At 47.7% G+C, this 22,561-nt stretch overlaps 1 protein-coding gene across 1 annotated transcript in view; it reads left to right on the plus strand.

The window, feature by feature from the left end:
- BTBD19 (BTB domain containing 19) overlaps positions 1 to 22,561 on the plus strand; it is an 800,233-nt gene that overhangs the window by 132,459 nt on the left and 645,213 nt on the right. The window contains exon 3 of the mRNA XM_069232814.1: positions 11,559 to 11,612. Coding sequence (XP_069088915.1) covers positions 11,559 to 11,612 — 54 coding nt within the window. The remainder of the gene's footprint in view (positions 1 to 11,558; positions 11,613 to 22,561) is intronic.

The following is a 22,561-nucleotide window of genomic DNA, read 5'->3' on the forward strand; positions in this document are numbered from 1 at the left end:
TTCTGGGAAGAAAATAATGTCTCTTATTTTGCTATCCTACACACTGTTTTAACAAATCAATCAAATAGTTTAGCCATAGTTTATTTTCTGAGTTTGGGCCTCAGAACTTTGCTTTTGCGGCGTGTAGCTTAGAACACACATGGCTTTTCATAGCATGGCTGAATGCTCTTGTTTGCAGGTATGGTTGTTTATTTATTATTTTTACTGCTTATCCAAAGATTATGTTGTGAGCCCCTTTAGAGAATCATGATTAAGGGTTTTGATGGGTTTCTTTCCAGGTTTCACAGGTTAGGATAGTTTTGCAGTTTGGTAAGGCTCTGCTGTAGCCAACAGTACCACATCACCTGTAAGTGTGTTTTGGAGAGTCAGTTGTGACTCAGTGGTAGATGGTTCTTCTCACTGGGCTGTTGTTCATGCGTATAGATTGAATAAGCTTGGGATACATCTTGTCCCATGCTTACTCCCTGTTCATGTTTGAAGGAGGCAGCTTTGCATTGCTACTTTCACCCTCCATTTTGATGGGAAGTACACAGATTGACATTCATACACTAATCCCCCATACCACTAATAGGGTGGTCTTTGAAAGTATTCGTTGCCAGATGGATACAAAAGTCTTCTAGGTGTCTCCAAGGCATGCCCGCATTTTTCCATTCAGATCTCTATGAACGTGTCCATTAATTAGTATTGGGCCTTTGATGTTCATGGCCGTTTCATATGGAGGATGTTGCTCAATTTGTCACACAGGTGATACAGCTGTATGTTCATACTTGGAAGGCCCAGAGCAATGTCCTCAGGTTGCTGCGTACACAGATGATAACTCTTTAGTTTCATGCTTGGGGGCCCTGGGCCAGTGCACACAGATTGCTGCATACACAGATGATACCCCCGTCGTTTATTGAGAGGGCAAAGTACGCTTTCCACCTGCTGATGCTTACACAGACATCTCTGTAGTTGGTAGGATAAAGGCAATAGATAGGATTTGTATGCAGAGGTAATAAGCCGTGCTTTGATGCTTAGACCTGAGCTAATTGCCAGGGTCAATAGCTTCAATGTTGTAATTTAGGGGTGCTGTACATTTCTATATTTGGTTGGATACATTTTTCATTTTGAAACATGGCAATGTTCACATTGCTAATTAAAGCTATGAATGGCATCTTACCCACATGGTCTGTCAGACTCTCATCCCCAAAACTACCTCTTCCCTCCCAAACCTCCTTCTGCTGCTTTGAGGTTCTGGTCCTTCACTCACCCTAGTGTATCCCCTCATCACCTAACAGAGACCCCTCCATCATCCTATGGGGCATCAAGCATCTGGACTTCACCCACTGGGGCCCTTGTGCTGACACTGATTTCCTGCTCGCTCATCCCACTACTGTGGCATCAGATTTGAGGTCCTTGGCCACCATTGGAACTCATTTTGGCCCTTCAAGCTACTGGAGCCCCTCTACTGGAACTCGCATTCCACTGGTCATGCACCCTCCTGGGTCCTGTCCATCATCCTACTGCTGCATCGAGGTTCTGGTCCATCACCCAACTGGGACCGCTCAGTTGGAGCTCACATCGCATAGGTCCTACAGCCTACTAGGGGTCCTCTGTCACAGTACTGCAGCATTGAGGCTCTGGTCCTTCGTCCTACTGGGGCCTCTCCATTGGATCTCACCTCAGTCCTTCACCCAAGTGGGGCCTCTCTGTGGGAAACCACTATTACCTGAGCATCCTCTCTGCAGGCATTTGTGGCCTCACTGACAGCACACAAGAGTGGGGACCACCCCCGCGCCTTTCTTCAATCCTCATGCCACCCCTTCTCCCCAGCAACCTTTTTGAGGTTATTATGTACCGTTTATATATGTTGGCTTATCGTATTCATCACCTAACCAGCTATCCACTCTGTATGCGTCCGCCTAATCAAATATTGATCCGTGAACCGCTATTTCTGTATTACTGCTGTGCACGGGGTTTCTCGTAGAAATGCTGCTGTCGCTGCAAAAATAAAAATACAAACAAGTATTGTGCCTGGTCCAGGTGCCTTGCTTTGTTTTATATCGTCAAGGTGCCCCTGTAGGTGATCCTGGCATTGCGGTGGTAAATGGGGCCTGGAAGTCTTTTTATTCTAGTTTTCAGCTCAGTCACTCGCCAGAGACACCTACAATATATCTAAACTTGAGAGCCTCCTTTGCAGACTTTGCTGAAGGAACAGAGCATGAAATGCAGATTGAAAAGGAAGAGGCAACGGGGGTGATTAATGAACAAGCTGTAAATACATATTCAGGGGCTGCCTGGGACAGGATTGCGGTTTTCACACAGGAGGAGAAAGCCCCTTACCTGTTTTAGAGCCCTGCATTGAAAAGTCACACCTCAGCCCCAGCCTGCCCCTGGCTTGTTAGCACCATTGGCGCAGACAGGCCTCGGGGTGATGCGAGTGCTTCTTTCCACAATCACCTTGGCTTGTCACACTCAGTCCACATTTCACACCTGCTTTCACTCTAAAATGTAGAATATTCATTGTTAGTGAGCCTCGGGTTGTCAGACATTGGGGGACCTTGTTATGTCACACTTCGTAATGCGATTACACATTAGCGGGCACATGACAGGGCAGGATGACGTTGTTTTTCTGGCACGTGCAGTGTGTTATTGGGGGCCCACCTGGCCTGTTGTTAATGCGCTCTCACTTTGAGGTTGGCTGTGAAGGCGCTTTAGCACCACCTGTATCGGCAAATCTATTTCATATTGAAAAAGAAGAGGGGAGGGGCCAGGATGTGAAATGGTAGCTATTGTGAATGGGGTCTTAGCGCACTCGATTAGTACCCGCATCCTTCGAGGTGTCAGGTGCGGGCTGTACTTCCCTGGGTGCGGTTTTCCCATGACCTGCTGAAAGAAAGAGTTTTTTGTTTTGTTTTGTTTTGTTTTTGACTGTCGAATTTTAGAAAAAAATACTGGTATGTAACATCTGTTATACTTTTGTAGGCATATTTTTATGTGTGATCTACAAAATAATTCAGCTAACCAAAGACTTCAGTAAAATACATAAACGTTGAATTCCTAACTGCAGGAAAACAAAAATCAACACCATATACTCCAAAGCATATTTCATACATCGACTTATTTGTCAAGGCATTTTCCACACCCATACGGCCACATTTACTCATGTATTCCTTTGGTCATGCAGCCGCCGGCACACTAATTCATTCACCACTCACCCATTGGTGCGTGCAGGTATGCCAGGGTGCAGGCAGTCTCTGTGTACGTCTGCATGTGTGTGGTTTATGTGTTTGTGAACATGTGTGAACCTGTATGTTTTTGCCGGTCCATGCACGTGTTTAATTATGTCTGTTGATCTGTGTGCAGGAATGCCTCCATCTATGTTGCTATTTTATGTATAGGTGCCTGTATGCGTGCTGGTCTGTGCGCGCACAGATGTAGATATCTGTAGCTGTTAGTCTGTCGGCAGCCGTGTTTCTGCATCCTCCATGCCAGCATGCAGGATACAGCCTATACTGGCTTTGCATCTGCTTCCCGAGTTTTGTGCTTTATGGTGGAATAGAACTGTGAAGACTGGAGCTCAGGCTGGGGTTGAGAAAAGTCTTGTGGCCAAGGAAGGTAGCCCACCCTTGCCCCCCCTTCACCACCCGCAGACAAGGGTTTCAGAGACTTATTCTATATCAGGGTGGGACTGGGTACCCTTAGGCATGCTCCTATCATTACTGTCTTCCGTTCGACCTCAACTACCCGGAAGCAGATGGGGATGGCGAGGAAGGACTGAAAGAGAAGTGTTTATGATACTGTACTAGTATTTGTGGATTACAAGCGTTGTCGTTTTTGAAATACTCTTAAACTTGATTGCCGCTCTACCATCAATCTTAGAAGAGAATGGTTGGGATGGACTCGCAGACTTTATCCGAGTTTGGCAGCCACGTGGCTTGGGTGGTGAACGCGCATGCGCACTGGCGATAGCCGCGCTGAACGCGGGACAGGGCGGCCCTGCACCTGCTTGTACTGGTGCAGCACGTGCAGTGGCACCGGGGCCCAGAGGCGTGAGGGGAGCCCTGGTTATTGCTGTGTTTTATAAGTCATACCGCTGTCAGAGGGCCCCATCTTTCCTTGCACTCGAGCCCACGGCTACTGCCCACAACATACCCCTTTTGGGGTCGGGCCACTGAGGTTAGGGGAATCGGAGGGAAGGTTGTATTGGTTGGCAGGGGCACAGAGCACTGCGGGAAGCAGAGCCAGCGGTGACTTAGGCTTAGACCACCAGACTCGTGTCACAACGGTGCCACTGGAAGGGTAGCACACAAGGCGCTGTGCTTAATTTGGACAATAAATAAAAAGCAAGTGCAGGGCTCCGGGGTTCACGTTAGGAGGTGCGGCTGAATGTCTGGGCGGCAGAACACCAGAGTCCTGGTTCCACCGCACGCCTCCTTCTCCCACGACCCTGCATTTCACTCCTTCTTCTTGATGTGTGATTCTTGTCACTACAAATAGTGACGCTCGCTTTATCCAGCTTGAAATGGTGAAATGTGGAGTAAACATGCTGGAATCCGAGCAGTCTAGGTTCTTTTGTCACCAGCGTTTTTTTTTTCTGTCTCTACAATTTTGAGATTTACAAAATGCAGGTTTTTTAATCCATAATTTTGTGATTTATCATCAGCATACTCTGTGTGCTTCTATTTCTGTTTTGGGGAATCTCTTAACGCTTTTGGCATCAAAATGAGAGATGCGAGCCCCCCTGTTATCATCTTTTGACGCTGTACGGGGAGACAGTAAACGAGCAAACACCGAGTAGGGAAGGGGTGTCAGTCTTGTGGGGGGAGGGGGGCGGGGAGCAGGGGCTAATTATGGTTAATGTGTTACAACAACCCCGGCTATTTTTGCTGGTCTGATTCAGCGCCATTAGCTGGAATAGTTCTGAAGGGGTCGCGGTGCCTCTGGTGAGGGGGGTGAGGTGTTAAATGAAGACGTGAATTAGGAGCTGTCAGACCCCTGCGACTCGTCCTTTGTAGCACCGGCCCTGGGCATCGCCACCTGCTTCCCTGGCACTGGCACCCAGGCTTCCCTCCGAGGCGGCCTTGGCTGCAGGAGGCAGGTGGGTTCAAGCATTCGCCCACAGAGAATGTGTGTAGTGCGGGTGGCATGCTGGTCAGGGCACCAGTCTCCCCGAAATGAAAAGGGCGCCCAACTCGTCTATAACTTTTTTTTGCCTCCATAAACTAATCAAAGCGGCATTCTTATACGCCGCCCCTGCTCCAATGACGTAACGAAGAATGATGCCCTCCAGCGACAAAAATTGGCCAGGGACCCATAACGTTTCACTTGGGCTGCTCCCCTCGCAGGTGTCGAAAGGCGGGGACCAGCCTCTTCTGCTTCGGAGGGCAGTATGCCGCAGCATAAGCTAAATTGCTTCTAGGCACCACGGAGCAGCTGTGATGACGTCATGCAACAGGCGAGTCTTAGCATCCCCGGGGAAGTCTGCATTGGGAGGCAGACGATGGAGAGCCAATCCTAGGGCAGTCAGTGCCTCTGTGGTCTCTGGCGTGCCTCTGCGGTGCCCCCTTCAGTCCAAACCCTGGTGTGGGAACTCCCAAACCTGGTGTGAGAGTTCAGTACCTCCGCATCCATTCCTTCTCAGAGTCCATACATTCAGAGGTGGCCGTCTTTCATGATATCTACTTTCCTGCCCCAAAAAGAAGAAAATAAACAGTCACTTGGAATGTCGCAGCCAAGTAGAGTCCAGTGATCCAAACGCAGTACAATGTGCTTAGTTCCTTTATTCAATCAACAAAGCACCACAACAGCCACGCGTTTCGTTCAACTTGTTTGAACTTCATCAGGTCTGTAAATAATGGATACAAAAATATGTCTATATAAAACAAGACAAATACTCAAATCATAAACCTCCCAGTCCATCCAAATTCAGTGAAAACCACAAAAATACTACTATAACTCGCTATACTCACCACACTAAAGGGGACTAACCTTTGAAATCCAATGATCCCCACCTCACCTACATACTAACAATAAATCATGGGGTCATAGTAGTATTTTTTGTGGTTTTCACTGAATTTTGGTGGACTGGGATGTTTATAATTTGGGTATTTATCATGTTTTTAATAGACGTATTTTTGTATTCATTATTTACAGCCCTGATGAAGTTCAAACAAGTTGAACAAAACATGTGGCTGTTGTAGTGCTGTGTTGATTGAATAATTGAATTCAGCATATTGTACTGCGTTTGGATCACTGGACTCTTTGGGTGCGCCATTCCATATTGTGTGACTGTGTTTATTTCTGTGGATGACAGCAGCACCACCCAACGGCTGGTGCTGAGGAAGGAGTGCACCGATTTATAATCTATGTGGAACTTGAAAGGAGGTGCGGTTTGGAGGGTCTGCCGTTGTTGGGGTGTTTGTTTTCCAAAAAAAGAAGAACATATTCTCCCCCGCCTCCCCCCCCCCCCCCCCCCCCCCCCCACACACACACACACACACACACTCTGCTGCCTTAAAGGGCTGTCATATTACAGGCTCTTCCTTTTATGTGTCTGTTTTGTGTGCGAACATCACTCAAGTGGCCAGGCCAGTGGCACAGCTATCATTGGAGCAACAGTTGCAGTGACACCAGGGCCAGGGTTGTGAGGGCCCTCTTCCCCCCAGTTAGTGGCTGTTTCTTAAATCAGACCGGTGGATGGGGGCCGCTTTCCTTGCTTAAATTAGTATGGACCACGCTGGGTTCATGTTCGCATCCTATCGGGGGGAGCTGGACCTGGGGTGTACAGCCACTAGTGAGCGCATCTGTTGGCCATGTCCGTGTTTGGGATGCATCCAGCCAAGGTCACTATGCTTGGATGGCTGGAAGCCACCACGCTACATTGGGTTTTGAAAACGTCCAGTTTCCCTCGGGATTCAGGGTGATAGATTGGATCATTTTGTGACATTTCATTGTTTTTGAGGCAGATATGGAGGGCAGACTGGGAGGAGCAGCGCTGATGATATGCAAAACAGGTGTTCAAGGTCACCCACAAGCGGTGGATTGCACAGTAATATTTAAGATCATTTCACCTACCATTTTCGCAGATCATTGGGTTGAGGCAGTGTGTTTACGTTTAATGGATGTCTACAGGGTGGTTTTCTGTAATCAAATCATATGGCAGATTTTCACGCAAATTGCAGGGATGATGGTTTGAAAAATTAAGTAGAATGTTTCAGTTTGTAGATTCTTTGCAAAGTGGAAAATAAATGAGTCCTTGGTCATGTTTCCACTGCAAGCAGAGGAAGTTGATTTCTCTGTTACTACATGCCAAGGGAAATGTAGAGTCTTTAGATTGGTAATTGATTCAGATATGGAATATATTGTGCTCTTCATTCCAGCTGCTGTGTGTGGTGCTTTCTTGGAGCTCGTTTGTGTTTGAACGGATTTGTTCTGAAGACCCACTTTCGTCCATTAAGAGATTAGCTGTCTCCAGCACAAAAGAACAGTCCACTGGCCCCCCTTCTGCAGTACGAAATATTGGTCTTGGAATGTAAAGCAATTCTTAGTAATATTTTTGCTAGATTTAAGATGAATGCCGTTATGATTCCATAGGGACACACTCATTTCTCAAGGCACAGCTCTCCATCACTTCCCATGCACTACTGTGCATAGCTGAAGCCCTGCCTAAAATGACAAAATATCCACTCTTAGCAGCCCTCTGGAATGAAATGATCTTTGAAAAATGGCTTGAATGGAAGAGGACAGAAGACCTATAATGCTAGTCAGGCTCCTCAGTTTAAGTGATCATGGACAGGCCTCCAAGGTCTGCCGAGCTAAGGAACTCTGTTCATAACCTTCATGTGCACCATCCCCTGGACAGCACCTTTCAAGCTGTATCAGCTCAAACATTACCCCGTCTCGTGACCCTGGTACTGCCTGTAGCCTGCCAACCTACCTTGTCTTCCCCTTTGTTCCACCGCTGAACGCAGGTGACCCCACTCCTCCGTAGCTAAGAAACTTGTCCACTTTTGTAATTTGGAGGCTTATAAAGTCTTTCGCTATGTGGAGGAGAAATGGACAGCATTGCAGTATGAGCAATGGCCACCTAAACAAAAGGTATGTATGTGTATGTATGTGTGGGGGTGCGTGTGTGTATACATTCACTTAACTCACAGGAACACCAGCTTAACTCGGCGGAAATTACGTGTGGGATCTCAGTACGAGGTATTACAGCTTCCCACTGCTCTGATGGCCTAAAGCAGTGTATCACAGCCTAATAAATTGGGAAAACCCATTTTTGACTTGATACTTATATCAAGGCAGTGCGTAATTGTCAGCCGAGGCAGACCTCTCAAAGATGACGCCTGATGTCACCGTAAGTGTGGACGGTGGGTAAGAAGGAACTCTTAATGGCTCTGACGTCCCCGCTGCAGTGCTCTCTTCCGGGACATGGCGCCCATGGGCCTGCCTTCGGAGTGATTGGTTTCCTGGATCCAGAGCCCAGAATAGAAGCCACATGATCCCAATTATCTGTAATCAGTTTAGTGTCTGTGTGCGCAGTCTGGGGGCAGCGAGGGGAGGGAGGGCCGCCTGGGAGGAGAAGCCATCAGGGAGCGAGGGCCCCGTCTGCAGGGGGTGTCGAGGCAGCGGGATAAGCGGGTGGCACACAGTGCTGCACTCTTTACAAGCGCTCCTTCCACAGGTACTTAAACATAGCCACATTCCTGGGTGCAAGTAAGCCTTTTAATGTCCCAGCATGACAGCTGAGGCTGTGCTGGCGGGGTTGGGGTGGCTGCCACTCTCCCCCCCCCCGGCAAACTCCCAGTAAAGCCGGCCGATGTGCGCGGAGAGTTGCGGGGACAAGTGGATCAGTTTTACCCACACTACCCCCCTCCCCCATTATTTACAGTATCCGCACTTTGGCCTGCCCATGATTTCGGCCACAACCCTTATGTGAGGTAGCACCTTAGCACTGTTGCCTCCTGCATACCGCTCTTTGTCAGGGTTTTCTTACGTTTGGTTGCTTTGAACATGTGTATGTGTAAGTTATATATTAATTTGGTTATGCATACAGCCTTTCGCAGCGCTGCGTGTTTGTTTTTATTAATGCACATACATTTAATGTCCTGGCTGTTAAGAGCGCCTACGCCACACGTGGGCCTGAATCGTGCTGTATTAGAAAGTGATAAATGAAAGGCCTCGACTTGGTCGATCTTTTTCTTGCGATTATCGTGACTCGCCGTTGCCCCAATTTAGCTCCTGCACGCGAAAGATAGAGTCAGTGTTAGAGTATGACACATGCCCAATCCTGGCCGAGAGCAGTGGCTGTCACTCACAGTAGGTGGCGCTGCACAGGGCAAGGGTTGCCTGATACCCACGTAGCCTGGTTTAAATTCTACCCCATGCTTATTTCTTCCACCAGCCTACACTTCCTGTCTCTGACGCTTGGAGCACAGTGCTTAATTTGTCTATAAAAACGTGCCGGTGCCCCAATCGCTCTTCTGAAACACGCAGCTGGTATAATTAACTCCGTGAGCCCAGTAGACTGAGGCAGCGTAATCCTGTAGCCACCCTGGGCCTCTTTAATCCATTTACAGCCACTTCCTGTCCCTTCAGCTCACTCTTGCAGCTTTCTCCCTTTGTGACGCTTGTTCGTTTTTGTCTTCCTCCGTCTTTCCCATATGCTGTGTCGTTTGCTTACAGTAAATGCTTGAGGAAGAAAAACAAGTGCCGGTGCTCCACACCGGAAACCACCGGCTCACATTAAGCACTGTTGCCGATTCTTTTTCATCCCTGCGTGCTTCCTTTATCACTGTTTCCCAAAATTACTCTCACCCCCTTTCTTCCTTTTCTCTGCCTCGAAGCCGAGGAAAGATCAGTGCCGGGCGCGTGCAGCCACCGGCGTGGCTTGGGCCGTGGCAGTGACGTACTTCCGCGCACGTGCACGGCATGACGAGCTTGTGATGTCTAGAGACCGTGAGCTCATTACATACACACAAGCTGATGAAAACCTTACGGCGATGCATGAGTATATGCATGAGTACACGCGGTGTATATGTAGCATACCTTTGCCAATGACTTGGCCTGTAAGGGCCGGGGGACCGAGCACGTTTGCACTTTTTTTTTTATGTGAAACACATAACAGACGTCTTGGGAGGTTCCACGCTTTACACTGAACCCATGCCATGTGATAGCCATCACCCCAGCAGGGACACCCTCTTTAGCCCACTGAGACGTCTGTACTCTGGCAAAGTCTTTAAGCATTGGATGAGGGAAACCACACATGTCTAGCCAGGAAACCGTATTCAATGATACACATTCCGGGAGCAGGATTAGTAAAGTGCCATCAAAGACCAGCAAGTATTAACGCATACACCCCCTGACACGTGTTTCGCTCTTATGAATAAGACAGCTAGTGCCAGCCACAGTACACAATGGGGCAAAACCTGTTGTAATAAAACGAGTTTGAAATTTGTTCCATGATTGATATTGCTACTTGGTTTTCGCTTGGGACCTCCATGCATGCTTGTCTTAATGTACAGTTGTATCACTGTGTCACAGCCGGTGGTATTATAGAGTTGTATCACTGCCCCGTACAAGGTGGGGTTGGAGCACAGCCCCATAACTGTTGGGTTAGAACAATGATTGTCTCACTACCGCGCTCTTGGTGGTGTTATATCTGCTCCCCTATTGTTGCTGCTATGCAGACATTGTATCATGTTTGGTGTTGTTAATAGCAGTCATAGTTCTTCCCTACAATGGGGGTCCTTATCAATAGGTGGTATCGCTGACTCGTGGCTGGTGTGGCCATTGAGACATTGTATTATGGTGCCACAACACGTATTATAAAACAATCATGTTTCCACTGCCCTGTTTTCCTCTGTTATGCAACAGTTGTGAAATAACTGCCCCACAATAGATGCACCTACAAAGTTGTGGCATCAGCCTCCCGCCCTTGCTGCTCTTATATACTCATTACTTCTCTGACCCACAATTGATACTACACAGTTGTAAACCGACTAATGATTATCACAGTACTCCTTTCACCGGCCCATGCTTGCATCTATTGTACAAATACATAACTGTCGCACAAGTTTTGTTGTTATACACTTGTATGGTTTCCCACAGATATAATTTTTCATGTCCTCCTGTTTGATGTAATTGCATAAATGTATTTCTGCCACAAGGATGTTATTGTTACTCTTTCTAATCCCTGCCCAGGTTTATTGCCCCTGTCCATTTGCTCTCATTTCTTTCAGCTATTGTATTAACACAGTGAGTTAGGTGTGGTCTGTACCTAAACCTGTCGCCCCACCTCAGCCACCAACAGATGTTTGTTGCATCAAACCGTAGCCCCTTTGGGTGTGTTTGCCTCCATGAAACAGTAGCCTCTGCTACCCATAGTTAGCTCCGGAGTGGGCATGCTGCAAGCTCTTCCTGGTTCCCACGCATTGACTAGGTGCTTCGGTTTTGTGTTGATCTGAGAAAGTCATTTTTGATTCCCACATATTTACTCTTTAGTTTTAAATGGATTTCCCTTTTGCCACAAAGCCCTGTTGACCTATTGTGTTTCCTGTTCCTTGTTTGCTCCTCAGGCCCTGGAGGTTCTGACGTCAGCGCTGGAGTATGGCTTAGAAGACCTGAGAAAGGTAAGGCGCGGCCTTTGCCCACAGGCTGTGCTGTGATCTCGCTGGCTAAGTATTTGCCTCCGTGTCTACTGTGGCCTAGTGACGCGAGCCGGGTAATGTATATCCTGGGAATCTGCCTCACCTGCCTGAAGGTGTGGAGAGAGATGGGGAGGAGTGTGGCTGCAGATTCACTGAGCCAGGGACAAGAATTCCCTAATATGGCTGACATGTGGCCACGCACCTGCGCTATGTAACTCTAAACTGTGGTGGGAGAGTAGGCTGCGGAACAGAAGCAATGCTATGAGCGGGTTCTTATTCACCGCTGTCGAATGCCCTTCAGCGGGGCATGCAAAGACAAAGTACCAGTAGTACATGTGGCGACTTAGACAAATCACTAAAGTAGTAATAATTTCAAACATTCAAGGCACATTCCTATTTGATTAACCCAAAGCAAAGCAACAAGGCAACATTTAGAGCCCCACCTTGGAGATTATAACAAACAGAATCTCCTGTTAACCTGGCTCAGAAACAAGGAAGAAACAGTACTGAGTGTGCGAGGGGACCCGAGACCGCCTGCTCCCTGTGGGTAAAGAGCAGGTAGGAAGTGGTCAGAGCAGGGGCTGGGGGAGTCGAAGATGGACTGTAGATCCTCCCCATCTGACTTCTAGCTCATGTTTGTGCCCCAAGTCTACATACATTCTGTAAATCCATCAAGCTTGGGCTAGCAATATTTGCAAATGGGATTGTGGAAATTGTTTTTGGGCTGTGAAAATGGCTCCTGAGTGTGGAAAGCGGGCTTTGGTGTGCAGCAAAAGTTGAAGGTGCACAGACCACAGCCAGCCTGAGTCTCCTCTAAATTCTAGCAAGGCTTCCAGATTAGGGAGCTGTCGGCTTGAATTTTAAATGAGCCCACAAATCGCCTTGAAACAAGTGTGGCTACACATCCCCTGCAGAAAAAATATCTTTTTCAGGACGTATGTGGAAGAACCGTTCTGGCCGGTTTGACTGTCCTGGCCTAGAACCCGACAGAGAGTCCTCCTGCTCTCACCTTCATATGTTTCTGAAGCTGCTGCTGTGCTGGGCCAACATTGCGTACAGACAAGTAATAATAGAAAGGACCAACCCCTTATGCCCAATCAGAACCGGGGTAAGATATGCAATTAAACCCCTCCCAATTAACACTTCTGGATTCTTCCCTCCTCTATCCCTCCATTATTCTATTCAATCCAACTAACAGACTCACATGTCCTCCGCTCAAATAAAATCATACCATCCTATACTAATACTGTACTCATATTCCCCAATACTAATCCACCACTAATCCTTTTGGATTCCAGAGTAGCGTGCTACTCACTAAAAAGCGCTTCAACGCCTCATCAGGGGCAATAAGTGCTATATAAATACAATTGCAATTATATTGGTTCAGTGGGTCTCTTTTATCTATGTATATACCAAAACCAAATATGCTCTCTATGTTATCAAACAATATTGCTCTATTTATGCTTAAACAAACATATGAATGTCGCAAAATCAAGTGAAGTGCAGACAGCGCAGTGCTCAAAAAGCGCAGTGAGGTGCAACATTTACAATGCTCCATATATACAGTGGGATGTCGAGGCTTTCCGGTAGATTAAGGAGCAGTCCAAGATACAATTCATAGATCCGTGTCCAGAATTTACTTTAAACAATCAGATGCTCCAAAGAAAAAGAGTCAACATTTCGACCCTCTTATTATTTCATAAGGGTCTCTTTAGGACAAGCACATGGTGTCTGACATTTCACCTCCAAGTAGTGTGCATATGTTCTATGCTGGGGTAATGTCGAGGTTGATATCAGAACCATTGCGTAATGGCACTGGGGTGCTACAAGTGGCTCACCAATGCATCCTTTTCACTAAAATTAAGGAAAATAACACAGATGTCATTGTCTAACCACAATTTCATATCCACAGTACTACCCAAAGAACTGAAGTTAGACAGGAACAGCTTTCTTTGATCGTATATTTTTTTGCCACAGTATGACGTCCACCATCAGCCAGAAAACTTCGGAGTATACTGGACTCTCTTAAGTACTTGGAAACATTCATAATGGACACAGCCACAGAAGCCAACTTGGAATTACTGAACATTCAGAAAATCAGTCAATTTCATTCCATCCATACTGCCCAGATATTGATATCTTCACCTAACTCCCTCAAGAGTCTTCTGGTGGGGCTGAACTCTGCAATCCGTCTGGCTGTCAGCAAAGGATCTCTTTATAAGTTAATAATGCTAGTCCTCAAAACCATAACATACATCACCTCACTCCTCAGCAGATTTCATCCTGCTCGTAACCTAGTTCACCCATCCTTTATCTTTGGATTCTGCTCCTTTTAGTGCCTCGGACCCCTGCACTGGGAATCTCCTTTGGATGACATGTACTCTATACCTCTGCACACCTCATTCAAAACTCTCAAGGATTACCTTGGTAGGCAAATCCTAACTAGTTTCCACACACCAGCCTCAGTGTCCCACGAAATCTGACTCTAAATATGTATGCAAGAGACATTTGTGCTGTCATGTCTGTGGTAAATCCACCACCCGTCAACTCGATAACCATCACTATATGATCCCACCCTGGTAGACTGCTCATGTGCCCAGCAGCTAGTACTGTGGACATTTCTTGTTGAAATGCTTTTTGCTATTGATAAATAAACGCAAGATGACATTCAGACTTGCGGTCACTGGCACTGGCTGCTATTGTCTTGATCAGAAGCAGCCATTAGGTTTCTTGATGCTCATTGCGTGCCGCACTGGTGCAGCATTGTGCTGCTGTGCTGCTTCTGCATCTGACACGAGACCTCACGGTAAGCAGGCAAACCCAATAAAAACGTGATTGATTGCAGGGCGGAAGAAAAAATGCAATGGTGGGAAACAGGCCTGGAATGAATACCATGAGGCGGGTGCGGTAAAACAGCAGGTTGTCGTGTTTTTGGTGGTATTATTGTGTCTCTGCAGTGGTGGGTGGTAGTTGGAAAAAAGACTCTCAGAACGTCGCCATCAGTTAAACAGGGACCCCATTTTTCCTGCTCGAATGTCTCATATTAATAGGGCGACACTGGGTTCTGTCAGTGAACTGCATGTTTTGCACAAGTGATGCAACACTCTTCAGTTGTGAGCTGCTTTGTTTGTCCCTGAACGCAGTGCCTGGCTACTCACTCCTGAGAAAATAACGTGCCAGAACCTGATTTTAGTAGCTCTGGGTTTTGTTAGACCAGCTGTCAGAAAGACCTATAGCTTTAAAATGTGCTAAGAGGAGGATTTGAGTACACACCTTTGCACAATATCTTCCTTCAAGCAGCCTCTGACATTTGCTTAAGCCTTTGTCAATCATGCCTTGAATCAGCCTAGTGGAGTATGCATCTTTCACCTCATTCGATTGGCTGTTTGGGTGTATCCTTCCTCCTCCACTCAAGTGATTGCATTGAACTGCTTGAGGGATTACTATAGCCTTCTCTGTCTACTCCTGCACATTGAACAAGACCTATTTTCTTTGCCAGTGTTTGTATTTTTTAGGGCAAGCCCAAGCGCTCTGGCCTGTTGTAATCTCTCTGTGGGCTTTTAACCACGCCTACTGCATGCCCATTGCTTTCACTTGTTCATGGGCCTGCCTTTCAAAAATCCTTTACGTTTGTCCCTCCTTGGGGCGGTTTTGTTACCGCCTTGCAGACTGCCCGTTACATGGATAATTGCTCCTTTGCAGATACGTTTGACTGTGAGCAAACTTATTTTTCTTTTCCTCCTTCACGCTCATGGCTCTTTGAACCGGCTCGCTTATGTCAACTGTTTTACTTTTCATTTTCAACTTATTTGACAAGAAAAGTCCAGTGAGGAATTTACAGCACTAATAGCTCTAACTCGAGCAAACGTGAGACCCATTGCATTGCAAATGCATGTTTCTAGTCTGGTTAGGCATGAACCAAAATGATTCAGTACTTTATGCTTAAGCCATTTCTGGATCTGTGTAGTGTTTCCCTCAATCACTGCTTCCAGTCTTTGTCGAAGGCGACACAGTGTGGGTCTTGCTGGTGGATTGCTGCTCTTTGCTCAACATGATTTACATCATGACCAGATCACCTTCTTGAGTGTGCATCATTTATGAAACATCTTGTATATTGCTCATTCATTGCTTTACTTATTTATTTTAAGTTACTGTTAACCAGAGTGCTCCAATCAAGAAACAGAACAAAGGATTTTTACCTGGCAGGATACAACGGTACATTATACAACATATAGATAAGAGGAAAGGAACAGTGAGAACATCACAGGATACAATCCCTTTTGTAGCATTTGTGTATTGATAGCTTTTCGCCCAGAATGCTTTGGGGTAATGTTGTTAACTTAGCTCCCTTTTTGTAAATAAACAATACATTTGGTTTCCAAAGAGTTAAAACTAATGCAGCATTATTATCTGATCAGCTTATCCATGTTACCCATTAAGTGTTTCGACTATACCATTTATTTTGGTGTAGCAAAAAGAACAGAGCGGGTTTTCATGATGGAATTCAGAAGTTGGGATTTTAGTAAAATTATGTTTCCGATTAATTGAAAAAAACATTTTCTATGCAGATGTCACAGGTTTTTGAAGCTGTTGACTGTTTGCAATAAACATGTTTTTCATGATAACTGCATTGAAAAAACCCAAATATAATTAAAAACAAAATGCATAACATGTGGTATGGTTCGGTATTGCCATCTTGGGGTTCTGATATGTATCAATCACTCTGCCTTGATCATAGTGGTTTATTATGTTAGTGGAGCTCCTAAATGGCAATACAAGACCCTAGCACTCAATTACAGTTAGGTATCCTCGTTCTCTCTGTGTATCTCATCTGCCTGGAAAGGATGACCTTACTTGCTTCTGTGGTGTAGTCATGGAATGAAATACATGGGGCATTAAGCAGTGTTTTCTGAAGTCTGTTAAGCTGAACTTTGGTGATTGATCAAATGTAATTAAACCATTGCACTGTGGGGGAGATTTCTTTTTATTGAAATGCACATTAATATGAGTTGCTTTGCACTTGAATTCACATGTGTATTGATGTTATTGAAGCCAAATTAGTATGATGTGTTTAAGTGTGTTTTTTAGGCCTAGGCTAACTAGGCCTGTTAGGCCTCGAGGCCATGATTGTTTATAATGTATGCCGCATCATGATGTTCTTTTATATTTGTTTGTATTTCTCTGCTGACACCACATGCAGCTGGATGTGCTGTTTATTTTGCAAATATATTGTTGTAAAAAACACTCGTTGAAGGGAAGCCTTTCATGATATTCCGAGGCTCTTCCGATTTTGCACTGTATTGCATTCAGTCACAATTGCTTTCTGTTGTTTTCACACCTCTGGTAGACATTAAGTCAGAAGGGGGAAATCAATATTCATGTAGTGGGTTAGTTCTAGGGTGGTAGGTTAATGTGACGTTTAGAGTCAGTGGATTGTGATTAGTTGTAAGATGTTCACACCACGATGACTTTGACAGTTCTATGATTCCCTATACTGAAATTGATTATACCACCCCCTGATTTGGTGGTGAGCCAACGTATGTGAACCGATGACTTTCCTGAGCCCCTAGGATGCTGCCCTATTTTCTGTTGACTTGGCTGCATACTTGAGACTTAGGGGGTCATTCGGACTTTGACGGGCGGCGGAGGCCGCCCGCCAAAGTTCCACCATCAGAATACCGCTGTGCGGTCAGAAGACCGCCGCGGTTATTCTGAGTTTCCCGCTGGGCCGGCGGGCGACCGCCAGAAGGCCGCCCGCCCGGCGGGAAACCCCCTTCCACGGGGATGCCGGCTCCGAATGGAGCCGGTGGAGTGGAAAGGGTGCGACGGGTGCAGTTGCACCCGTCGCGATTTTCAGTGTCTGCATGGCAGACACTGAAAATCTTGGTGGGGCCCTGTTAGGGGGCCCCACGACACCCGTTACCGCCATCCTGTTCCTGGCGGCGAAAACCGCCAGGAACAGGATGGCGGTAAGGGGGTCGGAATCCCCATGGCGGCGCTGCAAGCAGCGCCGCCGTGGAAGATTCCCTTGGGCAGGGGTAAACCGGCGGGAAACCGCCGGTTGCCCTTTTCTGACCGCGGCTTTCCCGCCGCGGTCAGAATAGCCCAAGTAGCACCGCCAGCCTGTTGGCGGTGCTACCCCCGGCCTCCACCCTGGCGGTCATAGACCGCCAGCGTCAGAATGAGGCCCTAAGTCTCTTCTCCTAATTTGTGCTCATTATTGCATTATTCTGTATTTTATAATCTTCATGGCAAATTACATATCTGGATTTCAATCAGATTACTGGTGCACTGCATTTTTATATTTTATGTACTGCACTCTTAAATTGGGATAGGATCCTGAAGTTCTGAGCCAACCAAAGGATGTACACACCAGATCAAGGGGTAAGGGAGCTCAGATCGCTGGGGGGAACATGGGGCTCCAGCTCTTGGCCACCCCGTTACACCCCGAGTCTGATTGGTGTTTGGAGGAGGGGGTGGAACCCGAAGCATGAGGACAAGATACAGTGTAGTCAGGGTAACCGCCCCTCCTAGGGATACAGATGATAGATGGGTCACCTGTGTGGTCCAATGGTGGTTCAGGACAGGAAGGGATCCTGTCAGAATTGATTTATGGTCACAAAAATGCTCATGACATGTAGATATAAAAATGTAAATATGTTAAGTGTTTGGTAAACGGATACCCAGTACTCTTGGGAATATCTAATATGCTTAAAAAGTTATAAGATGTTTTAATGTTTGAATAAACCACTTCCAACGTTTAAAGTTGTCGGTTTGTGTATTTCTGGTGGGGAGTGGGGGTTGTATGGAGGCCTCCGGGTCCTATGTGAACCGATGACTTTCCTGAGCCCCGAGGATGCTGCCCTATTTTCTGTTGACTTTGCTGCATACTTGAGACTTAGGGGGTCATTCTGACCCCGGCCGGCGGCGGAAGCCGCCGGCCTGGCTGGAACCTCCAGAATACCGCTGCGCGGTCAAAAGACCGCCGCGGGTATTCTAGCTTTCCCGCTGGGCTGGCGGAAGGCCGCCAGCCAGCCAGCCCAGCGGGAAAGCGCCTTCAACGAGGAAGCCGGCTCCGAATGGAGCCGGCGGAGTTGAAGGCGTGCGACGGGTGCAGTGGCACCCGTCGCGATTTTCAGTGTCTGCATGGCAGACACTGAAAATCTTAGTGGGGCCCCCACGACACCCGTTACCGCCATCCTGTTCCTGGCGGCGAAAACCGCCAGGAACAGGATGGCGGTAAGGGGGTCGGAATCCCCATGGCGGCGCTGCAAGCAGCGCCGCCGTGGAGGATTCCCCAGGGCAGCGGGAAACCAGCGGGACACCGCCGGTTTCCCGTTTCTGACCGCGGCTGTACCGCCGCGGTCAGAATGCCCATGGATGGACCGCCAGCCTGTTGGCGGTGCATCCGCGGTCCCAGGCCCTGGCGGATTTTACTGCCAGGGTCGGAATGACCCCCTTAGTCTGTTCTCCTAATTTGTGCTCATTATTGCATTATTCTTTATTTTATAATCTTCATGGCAAATTACATATCTGGATTTCAGTCAGATTACTGGTGCGCACTGCATTTCTATATTTTATGTACTGCGCTTTTAAATTGTAATAAAACTTCATGGTTTTTCCTAAATGTTTGTGTTTATTACTACACTTGTTCTGAATACTATTATTGGGCCACGTTTACTTTCACTTAGGAGACATGCACTTAAATGCTCTGAACATTAATGACTGTATGACGTTTTTGTTTATCCAGTGAACGATCCGGGGCCCATCAGCCTAAAGTAAACTTTCCAACTGTCCTTCCCCCACCGATCTTTGGATTTCTCACCTTTGCACAACGCTTTTTAGCCATGTTCACCCTATATAAATCCATCCAGGTACATGCACACACCTGCCACCGCTCCGGCAAACAACATCGCCTTGCCCCCACTCCTCCCCCCACTCCTCCCCCCGATGGCCGTCACGGACTTTCTAGTCAGTCCCGAGCGGATCACCACAGTCCCAACCTGGGCACTGTGGTGAAACGCCACGTGCCAGAACTAGATCCCAGAAACTGGTTCTGCTTCCTTGGGTGAGACCTGGTCGGTGGAGGTCACGCGCACACTGGCTCCAGAGCCAGGCCGGCTGGGGAATCAGCAGGTAGTCACAGTCCCGCGTGAGCTTCTAAGGCTCGTGTCATCTAATTTACTGAGCGCGCGCCTAAGACCCACGTAAACTACGCAGGACGCTGGCATTCTACGTGCGTCATGCAGACATTTTAAGCAGGGCGGAAAGACTCCGGCTCTCTAAGCCGAAGATAGTTATTTAACCGAAAATCCACACTTTAGGGCCAGCCTCTGAAATTTAAGTGAAGGTGAAACAGGTGAACTCAACAAGTCCGTGAACGGAAAGGCCTGCCCTCTTCTTTGTGAGGGAATGCTGTGCGTGAGCGGACTGTGAGGCGAAAAGCGTAATATGGCGCACCTAACAATAGACACTGATTGCCGGGATGGTAATAACAGCCTGGCTAATGAGACACCTCGTGCTGCAGCTAGGAGGACAGTGAAACTACCTGCTAAGGACTCCTGTTATTAAAGTCCACAAATACCGATGCACAGGTGTGTGCGCGTGGGCACCACGCCTTCGCTGCTTCTATTTCTGTCGCTAAGTTGTGCTTAGTGGTATCCAGGCAGCTCAGGGTGGACGAATAAACAGTGCTGGGTTGTGCCAGGGTGTCAAGGCGCAGTGCTGAAAATACCAGGTACTGCGGGCAGGCCCAAGGGCACCTGCAGGGATGGCGCCAAGCTGCAACGTTTGATTGTGATGAGGCTGGTCCAAGATGCTTGTGTTTTAACCCGTGGGAGTATGCTGTAGTCGAACTGACATTATTACAGTGCAGAAGTTAAGATATTAACTGGTGAGAACCTTCTACGCAGGTCCACACTTTGAGAGTATGCGTGAGGGACGGAGGGACAGTGTGTGAAAGCATCAGAGTGTGAGAGGATCACTGAATCCATCCAGCGCTGACGTGCAGGATTTAGCACTATGCCAAGGTACTAGCCCCCAGTCACCTGGGTATCAAGCCACCAAGCTTAATGCTAAAGTGCAGGATTTAAGGACCGCTGGCGCCACCACCATGTCCCCCGCTGCCCTGCAGGATCCAAGTACCTCTGGCCTCCTCACCATGTCCTGTGGTGCCTGGCAGGATCCAAAGACCTCTGGTGTCATCGCAGAAGTCCCTGCTGCTGTGCAAAATCCAAGGACCTCAATCAATCAATCAGTGTTTATAAAGCACAGCTACTCACCTGTTAGGGTCTCAAGGTGTGGGGGGGGAGGGGAGTGTAGGGTATACCTGAGGTGGATTAAAAAAGCCATGTCTTCAGTTCCTTCGTGAAGCTGGAGAGGGAAAGACCTCCAGCGTCATTCCACCGTTCCCCGTTCCCTGTGCAGCTGTGCAGGATCCAAGGACCGCCAGCGTCATCGCTCTATGTCCCCTTTGCTGTACAGGATCCAAGGACCTCTGGTGCCATTACTATGCCCTGTGGTGCTATGCAGGATCCGAGGACCTCCAGAGTCGTTGCATATTGTCCCCTGCTGCTGTGCAGGATCCAAGGACTTCTGATGTCGTCGCACCATGTTCCCTGCTGCCTTCAGGATCCAAGGGCCTCTGGTGTAATCACCATGTTCCCACGGCTGTGCAGAATCCAAGGACTTTCTGTGTCATCGCACTATATTCCCACTGGCATGCAGGATCCTAGGACCTCCAGCGTCATTCCACTGTGCCCTGTGTTGCTGTGCAGGATCCAAGGACCGCCAGCGTCATCTCTTCATGTCCCATTTGCTGTGCACGATGCAAGGACCTACGGTGACATCACTATTTCCTATGGTGCGGTGCAGGATCCAGGGACCTCCAGAGTCATCGCATAATGTTCCCTGCTGTTGCACAGTATTCAAGGACCTCCAGCATCATTGCACCATGTCCTTTGCTGCTATGCAGGATCCAAGGACTTACAGCGTCATCGCACCATGTCCCCTGCTGCCTTGCAGGATCCAAGGGCCTTTGGTGTTATCACAATGTCCCCACTGCTGCGCAGAATCCAAGGACCTCCAGTGTCATCGCACTATATCCCCGCTGCCATACAAGATCCAAGGACCTCTGGTGTCATCGCACCATGTCCTCTGCTGCTGTGCAGCATCTAACACTAAACAAAGGTACTAGCATCTGGTCTCCTACCTGTCAAGACACCAGGCCTCATGCTGAGTTGCAGGGTCTAGCACTTTACCAACGTACCAGCCCCCAGACATCTGAGTATCACGACACCAAGCTTCATGCTATAGCGCAGGATCCAAGGACCTCTGGTGTCATCACCATGTCCCCCACTGCTGTGCAGGATCAATGGCTGTACAAGGATCCTTCTGTTAACCCTCTTCTACCTATCTGGATGAGTGTCCCTTGCCCTGCTGCTGTGTAGGATCCATCAATATTGTTGTTGTCACACTCTTTCCAGCAGTCCAGGAGGCATTGATGGATCACTGTGTTGAAGACAAATTGTGTAGTGCAGAAGGCATTCCTTGATCATCGTACTCACTCCCCTTCTACTGGTGCCGAAACCATCCTTCTAGAGGTGTGTCTGCACTGTCTCCTGCAGGGCAAGAAGCATTACTCTATTGGTGTGTCTACATCCTCTCCTGCAGTGAAGGAACCAACACTCCATCCGTGTCTACACCCTCTCCTATTGTGCAGGAGTTATCGCTGGATTTTCATGTTCACATTCCTTTCTATTGGTCGATAGCCATTCCTGGGTCATCATCAGCATCTCTCCCTGTAGTGCAGGGTAGACCACTCTGTAATTGTGTCTCTGACCTTTTCTGCAGTGGAGTATTCATTGCTGAATTGTTGTGCACACACCCCGTCCAGCAATGCAGTAGACATTGCTAGATATTTGTTCACACTC

Source organism: Pleurodeles waltl, chromosome 4_2 (assembly GCF_031143425.1).
Source record: "Pleurodeles waltl isolate 20211129_DDA chromosome 4_2, aPleWal1.hap1.20221129, whole genome shotgun sequence".
Classification (NCBI taxonomy): Eukaryota; Metazoa; Chordata; class Amphibia; order Caudata; family Salamandridae; genus Pleurodeles; species Pleurodeles waltl.